Source organism: Salmo salar, unplaced genomic scaffold (genome assembly GCF_905237065.1).
Source record: "Salmo salar unplaced genomic scaffold, Ssal_v3.1, whole genome shotgun sequence".
Taxonomy (NCBI): domain Eukaryota; kingdom Metazoa; phylum Chordata; class Actinopteri; order Salmoniformes; family Salmonidae; genus Salmo; species Salmo salar.
The window spans coordinates 9881-27166 of record NW_025548015.1 but is presented as its reverse complement, the minus strand read 5'-3'; the positions used below and the strand labels follow the sequence as shown (position 1 = coordinate 27166).

The 17286-nt window shown below is 45.5% G+C and overlaps 1 protein-coding gene across 1 annotated transcript; it reads left to right on the top strand.

Annotated features, from left to right (window-relative positions):
• Positions 1 to 312: 312 nt before the first annotated feature.
• LOC123732582 (variant surface antigen E-like) lies at positions 313 to 13048 on the top strand. Its single transcript, XM_045711846.1, has 2 exons — positions 313 to 366; positions 12338 to 13048. Exons 1-2 carry the CDS (start codon positions 313 to 315, stop codon positions 13046 to 13048), a joined length of 765 nt encoding a protein of 254 aa, XP_045567802.1.
• Positions 13049 to 17286: the final 4238 nt, after the last annotated feature.

Sequence of the window (17286 nt, the reverse complement as noted above, 5' to 3'; positions counted from 1 at the left end):
GGAGTGGGGTTAGCTGATGTCAACGTTGTGAACAGCCCCATGGTGGCGGTGGGGTTATGGTATAGGAGTGGGGTTTGCTGATGTCAACGATGTGAACAGCCCCATGGTGGCGGTGGGGTTATGGTATAGGAGTGGGGTTAGCTGATGTCAACGATGTGAACAGCCCCATGGTGGAGGTGGGGTTATGGTATAGGAGTGGGGTTAGCTGATATCAACGATGTGAACAGCCCCATGGTGGAGGTGGGGTTATGGTATAGGAGTGGGGTTAGCTGATATCAACGATGTGAACAGCCCCATGGTGGCGGTGGGGTTATGGTGGGCGTGGGGTTAGCTGATATCAACGATGTGAACAGCCCCATGGTGGAGGTGGGGTTATGGTATAGGAGTGGGGTTAGCTGATGTCAACGATGTGAACAGCCCCATGGTGGCGGTGGGGTTATGGTATAGGAGTGGGGTTAGCTGATATCAACGATGTGAACAGCCCAATGGTGGCGGTGGGGTTATGGTGGGCGTGGGGTTAGCTGATATCAACGATGTGAACAGCCCCATGGTGGCGGTGGGGTTATGGTATAGGAGTGGGGTTAGCTGATATCAACGATGTGAACAGCCCAATGGTGGCGGTGGGGTTATGGTGGGCGTGGGGTTAGCTGATATCAACGATGTGAACAGCCCCATGGTGGCGGTGGGGTTATGGTATAGGAGTGGGGTTAGCTGATATCAACGATGTGAACAGCCCCATGGTGGAGGTGGGGTTATGGTATAGGAGTGGGGTTAGCTGATGTCAACGTTGTTAACAGCCCCATGGTGGAGGTGGGGTTATGGTATAGGAGTGGGGTTAGCTGATATCAACGATGTGAACAGCCCCATGGTGGCGGTGGGGTTATGGTATAGGAGTGGGGTTAGCTGATATCAACGATGTGAACAGCCCCATGATGGCGGTGGGGTTATGGTATAGGAGTGGGGTTAGCTGATATCAACGATGTGAACAGCCCCATGGTGGCGGTGGGGTTATGGTATAGGAGTGGGGTTAGCTGATATCAACGATGTGAACAGCCCCATGGTGGCGGTGGGGTTATGGTATAGGAGTGGGGTTAGCTGATATCAACGCTGTGAACAGCCCCATGGTGGAGGTGGGGTTATGGTATAGGAGTGGGGTTAGCTGATATCAACGATGTGAACAGCCCCATGGTGGCGGTGGGGTTAAGGTATAGGAGTGGGGTTAGCTGATATCAACGATGTGAACAGCCCCATGGTGGCGGTGGGGTTATGGTATAGGAGTGGGGTTAGCTGATATCAACGATGTGAACAGCCCCATGGTGGCGGTGGGGTTATGTTTTTTTTACGGGTTTTGGTTTTTCCATGTATGTTTTGAGGTTGGACTTTAGCACGTATAGCTCGTTAGCACGTATAGCTCGTTAGCACGTATAGCTCGTTAGCACGTATAGCTCATTAGCACGTATAGCTCGTTAGCACGTATAGCTCGTTAGCACGTATAGCTCGTTAGCACGTATAGCACAACGATTGGTGTCAATTTGACAGTCAGTATGTGTTACACCTGTGCTGGTTGCCATCTCACTAGTTGGAAGGTGTTTCACCTAAAACCCCAACTGTTTTGTTTTGGTTATTGTCAATGAGTCTTTGTTAGTTTCCCTTCTGGTTGAGTGACAATGTAGGTTTTCTTGCTGGGGAACGAAACAGTATGGGCAGACATAAACTACGGACAACAAATACAGTTGCAAGTTGAATGCACTAATACTAATGCCCATTGTGAGGCCCAATGTATTACCAGTCAGGTGAAATCAATAGATTTGGGCCAAATGTATTTATTTTGATTGACTGATTTCCTCATATGAACCATAACTCAGTAAAATCTTAGAAATTGTTGCATGTTGCGTAGAAAAATGTGTTCAAGGTATATACTGTATAGAGAACACACTGGACAACGTGGAGATCTCATTACTATAGACAGAACACACTGGACAACGTGGAGATCTCACTACTATAGACAGAACACACTGGACAACGTGGAGATCCCATTACTATAGCCAGAACACACTGGACAACGTGGAGATCTCACTACTATAGCCAGAACACACTGGACAACGTGGAGATCTCATTACTATAGACAGAACACACTGGACAACGTGGAGATCTCACTACTATAGACAGAACACACTGGACAACGTGGAGATCCCATTACTATAGACAGAACACACTGGACAACGTGGAGATCTCATTACTATAGACAGAACACACTGGAACACACTGGACAACGTGGAGATCTCACTACTATAGACAGAACACACTGGACAACGTGGAGATCTCATTACTATAGACAGAACACACTGGACAACGTGGAGATCTCATTACTATAGACAGAACACACTGGACAACGTGGAGATCTCATTACTATAGACAGAACACACTGGACAACGTGGAGATCTCACTACTATAGACAGAACACACTGGACAACGTGGAGATCTCACTACTATAGACAGAACACACTGGACAACATGGAGATCTCATTACTATAGACAGAACACACTGGACAACGTGGATATCTCATTACTATAGACAGAACACACTGGACAACGTGGAGATCTCACTACTATAGACAGAACACACTGGACAACATGGAGATCTCATTACTATAGACAGAACACACTGGACAACATGGAGATCTCATTACTATAGACAGAACACACTGGACAACATGGAGATCTCACTACTATAGCCAGAACACACTGGACAACATGGAGATCTCACTACTATAGCCAGAACACACTGGACAACATGGAGATCTCACTACTATAGCCAGAACACACTGGACAACGTGGAGATCTCACTACTATAGCCAGAACACACTGGACAACGTGGAGATCTCACTACTATAGCCAGAACACACTGGACAACATGGAGATCTCACTACTATAGCCAGAACACACTGGACAACATGGAGATCTCACTACTATAGCCAGAACACACTGGACAACGTGGAGATCTCACTACTATAGCCAGAACACACTGGACACCGTGGAGATCTCACTACTATAGCCAGAACACACTGGAACACACTGGACAACATGGAGATCTCATTACTATAGACAGAACACACTGGACAACGTGGAGATCTCACTACTATAGCCAGAACACACTGGACAACGTGGAGATCTCACTACTATAGCCAGAACACACTGGACAACGTGGAGATCTCACTACTATAGCCAGAACACACTGGACAACATGGAGATCTCACTACTATAGCCAGAACACACTGGACAACATGGAGATCTCACTACTATAGCCGGAACACACTGGACAACATGGAGATCTCACTACTATAGACAGAACACACTGGACAACATGGAGATCTCACTACTATAGACAGAACACACTGGACAACATGGAGATCTCACTACTATAGCCAGAACACACTGGACAACGTGGAGATCTCACTACTATAGACAGAACACACTGGACAACGTGGAGATCTCACTACTATAGCCAGAACACACTGGACAACATGGAGATCTCACTACTATAGACAGAACTGGGATAGGAGAAAACGGACATTGTAGTTGCTCCACAATACTAACCTAAATGACAGAGGGAAACAAAGGAAGCGACGCAGCATCCTGTTTGCAATAAGGCACTAAAGTAAAAGTGCTAAAAATGTGGCAAAGAAATGTACTTTAAGTCCTGATTCCAAAGCGTTATGTTTGGGGGAAATCCAACATGTCGCTGAGTACCACTCCTCGTGGCTGCATCATGTTATGGATATGCTTGTGATCGACAAGGACTAAGGAGTTTTTTTAAGATACTTTTTTTTTTTTATTGCAAAAATGTCTAAAAACATTTGTCATTCACTCATTTGTCATTCACTTTGGCGTTATGGGCTTGTGTGTGTAGATGGGTGAGAAAAAATGTATTTAATCAATTTTGAATTCAGGCATTAACACAACAAAATCTGAAATAAGTCAAGGGGTTTGAATTCTTTCTGAAGGCACTGTAAGTTTTGCTTGTTTGGAAATGGGGCCGAAGGAGGAAACCAATCAGGTTTGATCAGGAACAGGGTCAAGTGGGCGGGGCATCATGAGGTGAACAACGTACTGGATGACCTGAAAGTTTAGGGAGCATTACCATGCCAACAGTGATCAGGGTCCACCCACATATTTTCCCCCACTATATCGCTAAGTACTGTAGACTATATTACAGGTATATTATACAGTAGATTATGTTACAGGTATACAGTACTGTAGACTATATTACAGGTATATTATACAGTAGATTATGTTACAGGTTACGTACTGTAGACTTTACAACAGTAGATTATGTTACAGGTATATTGTACAGTAGATTATGTTACAGGTATACAGTACTGTAGACTATATTACAGGTATATGGTACAGTAGATAATATTACAGGTATATAGTACAGTAGATTATATTACAGGTTTATAGTACAGTAGACTATATTACAGGTATATGGTACAGTAGATTATATTCCAGGTATATAGTACAGTAGATAATATTACAGGTATATGGTACAGTAGATTATATTACAAGTACATGGTACAGTAGATTATAGTACAGGTATATAGTACAGTAGATTATATTACAGGTATATAGTACAGTATATTATATTACAATACATGGTCAGTAGATTATATTACAGGTTTATAGTACAGTAGATAATATTACAGGTATATAGTTCATTTTATTACAGGTTTAGTTCAGTAGACTACACTAATCTAGATTTGGCTTCCTATTTCGCAACAAAGCCTCCTTCACTCTTGCTGCCAAACATACCCCTCGAAAAACTGACTATCCTACCGATCCTTGACTTCGGAAATGTCATTTACAAAACAGCCTCCAACACTCTACTCAGCAAATTGGATGCAGTCTCTCAGTGCCATCCATTTTGTCACCAAAGCCCCATATACTACCCACCACTGCGGCTTGTATGCTCTCGTCGGCTGGCCCTCGCTACATATTCGTCGCCAAACCCACTGGCTCCAGGTCATTTATACGTTTTTGCTAGGTAAAGCTCCACCTTATCTCAGCTCACTGGTCACCATAGCAACACCCACCCATAGCACGCGCCCCAGCAGGTATATTTCACTGGTCACCCCCAAAGCCATCACCTTTGGCCGCCTTTCCTTCCAGTTCTCTACTGCCAATGACTGGAACGAATTGCAAAAATCACTGAAGTTGGAGACATATCTCTCACTAACTTTAAGCGTCAGCTGTCAGAGCAGCTTACCGATCGCTGCAGCTGTACACAGCCCATCTGTAAATAGCCCATCCAACCAACTACCCACCTCATCCCCATATTTGTTTTTGTGCTCTTTTGCACACCAGTATTTTTAATCTGGCTAATCTGAAAACAAGGCTCCCCAAATTCTATCAGCATTCTATCAGCAACCCTAGACCACTGTTATTCTGACTTCCGCGACGCATATAAGGCCCTCCCCGCCCTCCCTTCGGAAAAGCTGACCACGACTCCATTTTGTTACTTCCAGCCTATAGACAGAAACTAAAACAGGAAGCTCCCGCCCTCAGGTCTGTTCAACGCTGGTCCGACCAATCGGATTCCACGCTTCAAGATTGCTTCGATCACGTGGACTGGGATGTCTTCCGCATAGCGGCGAACAACAACATTGACGAATACGCTGATTCGGTGAGCGAGTTTATTAGCAAGTGCATCGGTGATGTTGTACCCACAGCGTCTATTAAAACATTCCCCAACCAGAAACCGTGGATTGATGGCAGCTGAACGCGTGAACCACTGCTTTTAATCAGGGCGAGGCGACCGGAAACATGACCGAATACAAACAGTGTAGCTATTCCCTCCGCAAGGCAATCAAACAAGCTAAGCGTCAGTACAGAGACAAAGTGGAGTCGCAATTCAACGGCTCAGACACGAGAGGTATGTGGCAGGGTCTACAGTCAATCACAGACTACAAAAGAAAAACCAGCCCCATCGCCGATCACAATGCCTTGCTCCCAGACAGACTAAACAACTTTTTTGCTCGCTTTGAGGACAATACAGTGCCACTAACACGGCCCGCTACCAAAACCTGCAGGCTCTCCTTCACTGTAGCCAATGTGAGTAAAACATTTAAACGTGTTAACCCTCGCAAGGCTGCAGGCCCAGACGGCATCCCCGGCCGCGTCCTCAGAGCATGCGCAGACCAACTGGCTGGTGTGTTTACAAACATATTCAATCAATCCTTATCCCAGTCTGCTGTCCCCACATGCTTCAAGAGGGCCACCATTGTTCCTGTTCCCAAGAAAGCTAAGGTAACTGAGCTAAATGACTATCGCCCTGTAGCACTCACTTCCGTCATCATGAAGTGCTTTGAGAGACTAGTCAAGGACCATATCACCTCCACCGACCCACTCCAATTTGCTTACCGCCACAATAGGTCCACAGACGACGCAATCGCCATCACACTGCACACTGCCCTAACCCATCTGGACAAGAGGAATACCTATGTAAGAATGCTGTTCATCGATTACAGCTCAGCATTTAACACCATAGTACCCTCCAAACTCGTTATTAAGCTCGAGACCCTGGGTCTTGACCCCGACCTGTGCAACTGAGTCCTGGACTTCCTGACGGGCCGCCCCCAGTTAGTGAGGGTAGGTAACAACGTCTCCACCCCGCTGATCCTCAACACTGGGGCCCCACAAGGCTGCGTTCTCAGCCCTCTACTGTACTCCCTGTTTGCCCATGACTGCGTGGCCACTCACGCATCCAACTCAATCATCAAGTTTGGACATCTTGAAGCATGTGGGGACAGCAGACATATGACATGTTATTTTATCAAATTGATTACCTAACATTTAATTGATTACGTGATTGAATTAAACCTTGTAACAAATAAAGCATTAATAACCTGGGGGCATTTATATAGAGCTGTTATCTCCCAAATCCAGTCTCTTAAAGATCGGATGATCTTTACTATCAATAGCAGTCAATTATTAATCGTCACCATATTCACTCATTCTGATGGTCGTAAAGTACTTGGTTATCTGCACGAATCCTGGCTAACAAGTTGAATCAACAATACACAGATTGGATTAATTATTGATTTACTAAATACCTACATAATCACATATATGTACATAGGGTAGATCATACATTGATTACTAATCATGTCAAGAAAAGCCCCTAGTGGACTAACCCGATATAACGGCTGGTTACACAAGGGAAGGGGTTGGGTTTGAATGAAAGAGCGGGAAGACTGAGGGACAAAGGGAATGGGTCTCTATCGGACCTTGAGAAGCTGTGCTACCGTAAATATAGAATCTTATGCATTCTAATAACCTCCCATTTGGTAAAGAGAAATGCAAGATGTATATATTTACTCTGAGCTGCGCTTCGATAGATGAGTCGAAGATGGAAGACCGGTTTTCCCAGCAGAGATCACCGTTGTCCTTTTGAAGAATCTTTGTGGTCGTAGTGTTGTAGAGCGGATACGTTGAAGTACCCTGTCGTTCTCAGGAGATTGTCTATCCTTTCCTAGCCTGTTGAGGACCCCTTCTCAATACTGCCCCCTAGCCCTTAGAGGTTAACTAGGCCACGTACGTTTACAGCTGCAGCTGATAACTCGACGTCTAGGATATATCACTACTTCTTTAGTGAATAATAGTTCAAATTTCATACCAAGTTGCCATAATCAGCTCGTGGTGTATTCTGGCTGGTCTGGTCGAAATTCACCATTCCAGCATGGCGATCTTCACCTCCACGTGACCTGGTCTCATGTAAATTTTGTTAGAGTGGTCGTGCAACCATTCGCAACCCCAGCTAACGCCAGGGTTTGCTTAGTCTAACGTGAATTGGGTCACGGTGGCTTTTTTACAGGGGAAAAGAAGGGCGTGTTTCATCCCTCTCCAACCAATGTCTGTTCACTTGGGCGTGGCCACTGAGTGAGCATAAGTTTACTTATGAAAAAATGCTCTCATTTAGAAGCTAAAATCACATTTCATCTTCTCACAAACAGTTTCATATTTAAACATTTAAATTGCACAACAATTCCATGTGAATCTGATAACTAGAATGTGTAGACTTTCCAAGATGCAGTTTATGTCATCCGGTCATCAGATATCATCTCCCAGGCAACAACTGATCTGACATCATATTCATTAAGTACCAACGGACCCTTTCAACTGGTTGAGAAAGGGAAATATTGTTCCATTCCCCAACCTTTTGATGTTACCATACTTTCTCTGTGCTAACGCAGGGCTTTCCAAGAGTCCATTCAGTAGAATGGAGAGAAAAGGGGGAAAGGTATATATGGGGGGGGGTCGTAAACCTCAACCAACAGGGCAAAGTCATGACAGCATATAGTATAGTATAGTACAGACTGTTATACTAGAGATACAGGAGGACTGTTATACTAGAGGAACAGGAGGACTGTTATACTAGAGGAACAGGAGGACTATTATACTAGAGGAACAGGAGGACTATTATACTCGAGGAACAGGAGGACTATTATACTAGAGGAACAGGAGGACTATTATACTAGAGGAACAGGAGGACTATTATACTAGAGGAACAGGAGGACTATTATACTAGAGGAACAGGAGGACTATTATACTAGAGGAACAGGAGGACTATTATACTAGAGGAACAGGAGGACTATTATACTAGAGGAACAGGAGGACTATCATACCAGAGGAACAGGTTTACAGTTATACTAGAGGAACAGGAGGACAGTTATACTAGAGGAACAGGAGGACTATTATACTCGAGGAACAGGAGGACAGTTATACTAGAGGAACAGGAGGACTATTATACTCGAGGAACAGGAGGACTATTATACTAGAGGAACAGGAGGACTATTATACTAGAGGAACAGGAGGACTATTATACCAGAGGAACAGGTTTACAGTTATACTAGAGGAACAGGAGGACTATTATACTAGAGGAACAGGAGGACTATCATACCAGAGGAACAGGTTTACAGTTATACTAGAGGAACAGGAGGACAGTTATACTAGAGGAACAGGAGGACAGTTATACTCGAGGAACAGGAGGACAGTTATACTAGAGGAACAGGAGGACTATCATACCAGAGGAACAGGAGGACAGTTATACTAGAGGAACAGGAGGACTGTTATACTAGAGGAACAGGAGGACAGTTATACTAGAGGGACAGGAGGACTATTATACTAGAGGAACAGGAGGACAGTTATACTAGAGGAACAGGAGGACTATCATACCAGAGGAACAGGGGGACAGTTATACTAGAGGAACAGGAGGACTATTATACTAGAGGAACAGGAGGACAGTTATACTAGAGATACAGGAGGACTATTATACTAGAGGAACAGGAGGACTATTATACTAGAGGAACAGGAGGACAGTTATACTAGAGGAACAGGAGGACAGTTATACTAGAGGAACAGGAGGACAGTTATACTAGAGGAACAGGAGGACAGTTATACTAGAGGAACAGGAGGACAGTTATACTAGAGGAACAGGAGGACAGTTATACTAGAGGAACAGGAGGACAGTTATACCAGAGGAACAGGAGGACAGTTATACTAGAGGGACAGGAGGACAGTTATACTAGAGGAACAGGAGGACAGTTATACTAGAGGAACAGGAGGACTATTATACTAGAGGAACAGGATGACCATTATGAAACTAGAGGAACAGGAGGACTATTATACTAGAGGAACAGGAGGACAGTTATACTAGAGGAACAGGAGGACTATTATACTAGAGGAACAGGAGGACTATTATACTAGAGGAACAGGAGGACAGTTATACTAGAGGAACAGGGGGACAGTTATACTAGAGGAACAGGAGGACTATTATACTAGAGGAACAGGAGGACAGTTATACTAGAGGAACAGGAGGACTTAGTCTCATAATTGAACTCTGATATTCCAATCATTCTACAATTCATTCAGTCTATCCTGAAGGCAGTAATGATAGGTAGAGCTTTACAGTGACAGAATGGCATTATGGTATCTGAGCTATATGGCTGCTAGCTATGTGCTCAATGAAAAGACGCTTTGTGATGTGTAACTGGAGAGGAGAGTTCCTGCTTGTATTTCCCTATTTTCTGGTTGTGTCAGTTAGTCCTCATCCTCTCTCCATGATGTGGATTAAAATATATACACCAGCTGCACTGTAGTGAACCATTCACCACCAGACCAGTAGTACTGTAGTGAACCATCCAGACCAGTAGTACTGTAGTGAACCATTCACCACCAGACCAGTAGTACTGTAGTGAACCATTCATCACCAGACCAGTAGTACTGTAGTGAACCATTCAGACCAGTAGTACTGTAGTGAACCATTCAGACCAGTAGTACTGTAGTGAACCCTTCACCACCAGACCAGTAGTACTGTAGTGAACCATTCAGACCAGTAGTACTGTAGTGAACCATCCAGACCAGTAGTACTGTAGTGAACCATTCAGACCAGTAGTACTGTAGTGAACCATTCAGACCAGTAGTACTGTAGTGAACCATTCATCACCAGACCAGTAGTACTGTAGTGAACCATCCAGACCAGTAGTACTGTAGTGAACCATTCAGACCAGTAGTACTGTAGTGAACCATCCAGACCAGTAGTACTGTAGTGAACCATTCAGACCAGTAGTACTGTAGTGAACCATTCAGACCAGTAGTACTGCAGTGAACCATTCACCACCAGACCAGTAGTACTGTAGTGAACCATTCAGACCAGTAGTACTGTAGTGAACCATCCAGACCAGTAGTACTGTAGTGAACCATTCAGACCAGTAGTACTGTAGTGAACCATTCAGACCAGTAGTACTGCAGTGAACCATTCACCACCAGACCAGTAGTACTGTAGTGAACCATTCAGACCAGTAGTACTGTAGTGAACCATTCACCACCAGACCAGTAGTACTGTAGTGAACCATTCAGACCAGTAGTACTGTAGTGAACCATTCACCACCAGACCAGTAGTACTGTAGTGAACCATTCACCACCAGACCAGTAGTAATGTAGTGAACCATTCAGACCAGTAGTACTGTAGTGAACCATTCAGACCAGTAGTACTGTAGTGAACCATTCACCACCAGACCAGTAGTACTGTAGTGAACCATTCATCACCAGACCAGTAGTACTGTAGTGAACCATTCATCACCAGTAGTACTGTAGTGAACCATTCAGACCAGTAGTACTGTAGTGAACCATTCACCACCAGACCAGTAGTACTGTAGTGAACCATTCATCACCAGTAGTACTGTAGTGAACCATTCAGACCAGTAGTACTGTAGTGAACCATTCAGACCAGTAGTACTGTAGTGAACCATTCACCACCAGACCAGTAGTACTGTAGTGAACCATTCACCACCAGACCAGTAGTACTGTAGTGAACCATTCAGACCAGTAGTACTGTAGTGAACCATTCACCACCAGACCAGTAGTACTGTAGTGAACCATTCAGACCAGTAGTACTGTAGTGAACCATCCAGACCAGTAGTACTGTAGTGAACCATTCAGACCAGTAGTACTGTAGTGAACCATCCAGGCCAGTAGTACTGTAGTGAACCATTCACCACCAGACCAGTAGTACTGTAGTGAACCATTCAGACCAGTAGTACTGTAGTGAACCATTCAGACCAGTAGTACTGTAGTGAACCATTCACCACCAGACCAGTAGTAATGTAGTGAACCATTCAGACCAGTAGTACTGTAGTGAACCATTCAGACCAGTAGTAATGTAGTGAACCATTCACCACCAGACCAGTAGTACTGTAGTGAACCATTCATCACCAGTAGTACTGTAGTGAACCATTCAGACCAGTAGTACTGTAGTGAACCATTCACCACCAGTAGTAATGTAGTGAACCATTCACCACCAGACCAGTAGTACTGTAGTGAACCATTCAGACCAGTAGTACTGTAGTGAACCATTCAGACCAGTAGTACTGTAGTGAACCATTCACCACCAGACCAGTAGTACTGTAGTGAACCATTCAGACCAGTAGTACTGTAGTGAACCATTCACCACCAGACCAGTAGTACTGTAGTGAACCATTCACCACCAGACCAGTAGTACTGTAGTGAACCATTCAGACCAGTAGTACTGTAGTGAACCATTCAGACCAGTAGTACTGTAGTGAACCATTCAGACCAGTAGTACTGTAGTGAACCATTCACCACCAGACCAGTAGTACTGTAGTGAACCATTCAGACCAGTAGTACTGTAGTGAACCATTCTAACACATATCAGATAGTATTAATGTGTTAATGCTGCACTATCGTGTATCAGATAGACAGCCTTGCAGACTCCTGCTGCTTTACAACATGTTGGACTAGCTAACAACACAGGCCAATACAGTGGGCCAGCACAGTGGACCAGCACAGTGGACCAGCACAGTGGACCAACACAGTGGACCAACACACTGGACCAGCACAGGCCAATACAGTGGACCAGCACAGGCCAATACAGTGGACCAACACAGTGGACCAACACAGTGGTCCAACACAGTGGACCAGCACAGGCCAACACAGTGGTCCAACACAGTGGTCCAACACAGTGGTCCAACACAGTGGAACAACACAGCAGACCAGCACAGTGGACCAGCACAGGCCAACACAGTGGACCAACACAGTGGACCAGCACAGTGGACCAACACAGGCCAACACAGTGGACCAACACAGTGGACCAACACAGTGGACCAGCACAGTGGACCAGCACAGGCCAATACAGTGGACCAACACAGTGGACCAACACAGTGGACCAGCACAGGCCAACACAGTGGACCAGCACAGTGGACCAACACAGTGGACCAGCACAGTGGACCAGCACAGTGGACCAACACAGTGGTCCAACACAGTGGACCAACACAGTGGACCAGCACAGTGGACCAGCACAGTGGACCAGCACAGTGGACCAACACAGTGGACCAACACAGTGGACCAGCACAGTGGACCAGCACAGTGGACCAGCACAGTGGTCCAACACAGTGGACCAACACAGTGGACCAACACAGTGGACCAGCACAGTGGACCAACACAGTGGTCCAACACAGTGGTCCAACACATGTGATATTCATTTGTCAGCCTTAAAGATACACTCTGCGATCTTAAGGACAAAACATGTGTAACATATTGCACATAAATTGCACAATTCGCAACATATCACACAAATGGATGAAGTAGTACACAATTGGATGATAGTACACAAAATAAAGGGACCACTTTTGGCTCATGAGCACCACTTTCAAAACTACTGGCTGAAATTGCACACAAGTTTGAGAGTGCATCTTTAACTGGGCTCTGATAAAGAGCAGAGAAGGGACCCACCTGAAACCAAAAAGGGTTCTTCAAAGGGGTTCTCCTATGGGGACAGCTGAGGAACCCATTTAGGTTCTTGATAGCACCTTTAATTCCAAGAGAGTAGCTGCACTTAAAGATAATGTTTCCTCCATATTAACTTCTGGTACTAGGTGGGACCTGATGAAAACAGGTCAGCTAACAAATCACCAGGGTTACAACTTCTGCTTTCTGATTAATGTGAGGTCAGGACTTACAAACCCTTTTAATTTGATTCCACGGCCAGATAAAAAGGGCTCATTCAGGAGCGGCCTTTCCCACTGAGAGAGCCTGAGAGCCTGCTGGACTACATACGCTGAGCTGAACACTCTAATTCCCTGTGATGGTTCCTTGGGGAGCTCTCTTCTCTCCATTCCACTCCTCCTCTCCTTCTCTCTCCAAGTCCACTATGATCTTGTCAGAGACGGAGAGATGATTAACTGTCTGCGTGATGCTGTAATAAAGTATATCCTGTGTTTATGTGATCAATGAAGAGCAGAGTATTAGGCTGCTCGGAGTTAATGTGACCATTTCACTTCAATAACACATTATTGACGGGAGAGGAACCGTTGGAGGGACAGGGAGGGGAGCCAGGCTGGACCAGGAGGGGGAGCAGGGAGGAGGGACAGGCTGGACCAGGAGGGGGAGCATGGAGGAGGGCCAGGCTGGACCAGGAGGGGGAGCAGGGAGGAGGGACAGGCTGGACCAGGAGGAGGAGCAGGGAGGAGGGCCAGGCTGGACCAGGAGGGGAGCAGGGAGGAGGGCCAGGCTGGACCAGGAGGGGGAGCAGGGAGGAGGGCCAGGCTGGACCAGGAGGGGAGCAGGGAGGAGGGACAGGCTGGACCAGGAGGGGGAGCAGGGAGGAGGGCCAGGCTGGACCAGGAGGGGGAGCAGGGAGGAGGGCCAGGCTGGACCAGGAGGGGGAGCAGGGAGGAGGGCCAGGCTGGACCAGAAGGGGGAGCATGGAGGAGGGCCAGGCTGGACCAGGAGGGGGAGCAGGGAGGAGGGCCAGGCTGGACCAGGAGGGGGAGCAGGGAGGAGGGCCAGGCTGGACCAGAAGGGGGAGCATGGAGGAGGGCCAGGCTGGACCAGGAGGGGGAGCAGGGAGGAGGGCCAGGCTGGACCAGGAGGGGGAGCAGGGAGGAGGGCCAGGCTGGACCAGAAGGGGGAGCATGGAGGAGGGCCAGGCTGGACCAGGAGGGGGAGCAGGGAGGAGGGCCAGGCTGGACCAGGAGGGGGGAGCAGGGAGGAGGGCCAGGCTGGACCAGGAGGGGGAGCAGGGAGGAGGGCCAGGCTGGACCAGGAGGGGGAGCAGGGAGGAGGGCCAGGCTGGACCAGGAGGGGGAGCAGGGAGGAGGGCCAGGCTGGACCAGGAGGGGGAGCAGGGAATGGCAGCCTGGGATCAGGTGACACACTAGGCATCTGGAGGTGGGGGAGTCAGGCACTGGGAGAAACACAGGGCTTCACTAATGCGGTTGATATGAATGATACTCTAATCATAGTCATTAGATTGGAGAGGAGGATAGAGAGGAGGGAGAGATGGTGGTGGGTGGGTATAGGGGTGAATGGGGGTCATTTGAAGCTTTTTGATTCTCTCTGTCCATTTTGACAGTGAATGCAGATGAATTTCTAGTTGTGTTGAGAATACTGGTCTGGTTTAGTCTGAACCACAGAGAGAGGATAGATGGGGTGGTTTAGTCTGAACCACAGAGAGAGGATAGATGGGGTGGTTTAGTCTGAACCACAGAGAGCGGATAGATGGGGTGGTTTAGTCTGAACCACACAGAGAGAGGATAGATGGGGTGGTTTAGTCTGAACCACAGAGAGAGGATAGTCTGGTTTAGTCTGAACCACACAGAGAGAGGATAGATGGACTGGTTTAGTCTGAACCACAGAGAGAGGATAGATGGTCTGGTTTAGACTGAACCACAGAGAGAGAGGATAGATGGACTAACAGTGATCCTGTATCTAATAACAGTGAATCTGTATCTACTAACAGTGATCCTGTATCTACTAACAGTGATCCTGTATCTACTAACAGTGATCCTGTATCTACTAACAGTGATCCTGTATCTACTAACAGTGATCCTGTATCTACTACAGTGATCCTGTATCTACTAACAGTGAATATGTATCTGCTAACAGTGATCCTGTATCTACTACAGTGATCCTGTATCTACTAACAGTGAATATGTATCTGCTAACAGTGAATCTGTAGTTTAAATTTACTAGCAGTGATCCTGTAGTCTGTATTTACTATCAGTTATACTGTAGGCTGTATTTACTAACAGTTATACTGTAGGCTGTATTTACTATCAGTTATACTGTAGGCTGTATTTACTAACAGTTATACTGTAGGCTGTATTTACTATCAGTGATCTTGTATCTGCCAGCAGTGAACCCGGCCCATTGTAATGGACTCTTAACAATCTATTACAGCTGAAGATTGGACACACCTACTCACTTTACTTTTACTATTTTCCACATTGTATAATAATAGTGAACACATCAAAGCTATGAAATAAAACATATGGAATCATGTAGTAACCCAAAAAGTTTTAATCATGTCAAAATATTTTCTATATTTGAGATTATTCAAAGTAGCCACCCTTTTCCATGATGACAACTTTGCCCACTCTTGGCATACTCTCAACCAGCTTCATGAGGTAGTCACCTGGAATGCATTTCAATTAACAGGTGTGTTGTTTGTTAAAAGTTATTTTGTGGAATTTCTTTCCTCCTTAATGCGTTTCAGCCAATCAGTTCTGTTTTGACAAGGTAGGGGTGGTATACAGAATATAAAAGACCAAGTAAGCAAAGGGAAATGACAGTCAATCATTACTTTAAGACATGAAGGTCTGTCAATCCGGAAAATGTCAAGAACTTTGAAAGTTTCTACAATTGGCAGCTTCATTAAATAGTACCAGCAAAACACCATTCTCAACGTCGGCGGTGAAGAGGCGACTCCGGGATGCTGGCCTTCTAGGCGGAGTTCACCTGTCCAGTGTCTGTGTTCTTTTGCCCATCTTAATTGTTTCTTTTTATTGGCCAGTCTGAGATATGGCTTTTTCTTTGCAACTCTGCCTAGAAGGCCACTATTCCGGAGTTGCTTCTTCACTGTTGACGTTGAGACTGGTGTTTTGTGGGTACTATTTAATGAAGCTGCCAGTTGAGGATTTGTGAGGCGTCTGTTTCTCAAACTAGACACTCTAGTGTACTTGTCCTCTTTCTCAGTTGTGCACCGGTGCCTCTCACTCCTCTTTCTATTCGGGTTAGAGACAGTTTGCGCTGTTCTGTGAAGGGAGTAATACATAGCGTTTTACTAGATCTTCAGTTTCTCGCATGGAATAGCCTTCATTTCTCAGAACAAGAATAGACTGACGAGTTTCAGAAGAAAGTTCTTTGTTTCTGGCCTTTTTGAGCCTGTAATCGAACCCACAAATGCTGATGCTCCAGATACTTAACTAGTCTAAAGAAGGCCAGTTTTATTGCTTCTTTAATCAGAACAACAGTTTTCAGCTGTGCTAACATGAATGCAAAAGGGTTTTCTAATGATCAGGTAGCCTTTTAAAATGATAAACTTGGATTAGCTAACACAACGTGCCATTGGAACACAGGAGTGATGGTTGCTGATAATGGGCCTCTGTACGCTTATGTAGATATTCCATAAAAAATCTGTTTCCAGCTACTATAGTCATTTACAACATTAACAATGTCTACACTCAATTTCTGATCTATTTGATTTTTTTTTATGGACAAGAAATGTGCTTTTCTTTAAAAAACAAGGACTTTTCTAAGTGACCCCAAACTTTTGAATGGTAGTGAATATCTTTCAACTATGTGGTGATGTTAAACATACAATTTCAATCTATCTAATCGAATAGAATCCACAGATTGCGAGTTGAACATAAATACTTTTACTAAGAGTATTAGTATATTAGTAATTTACAGACCCTTGTATCTCCAGTTCTC

Excerpts from the sequence above, each read along its gene's own strand:
- LOC123732582 (XM_045711846.1), top strand. The coding sequence starts at position 313 with ATGGTGGGCGTGGGGTTAGCTGATATCAACGATGTGAACAGCCCCATG. Across the intron at positions 367-12,337 it reads TGAACAGCCCCATGGTGGAG|TGGGCCAGCACAGTGGACCA; the intron begins GTGGGGTTATGG and ends AGGCCAATACAG.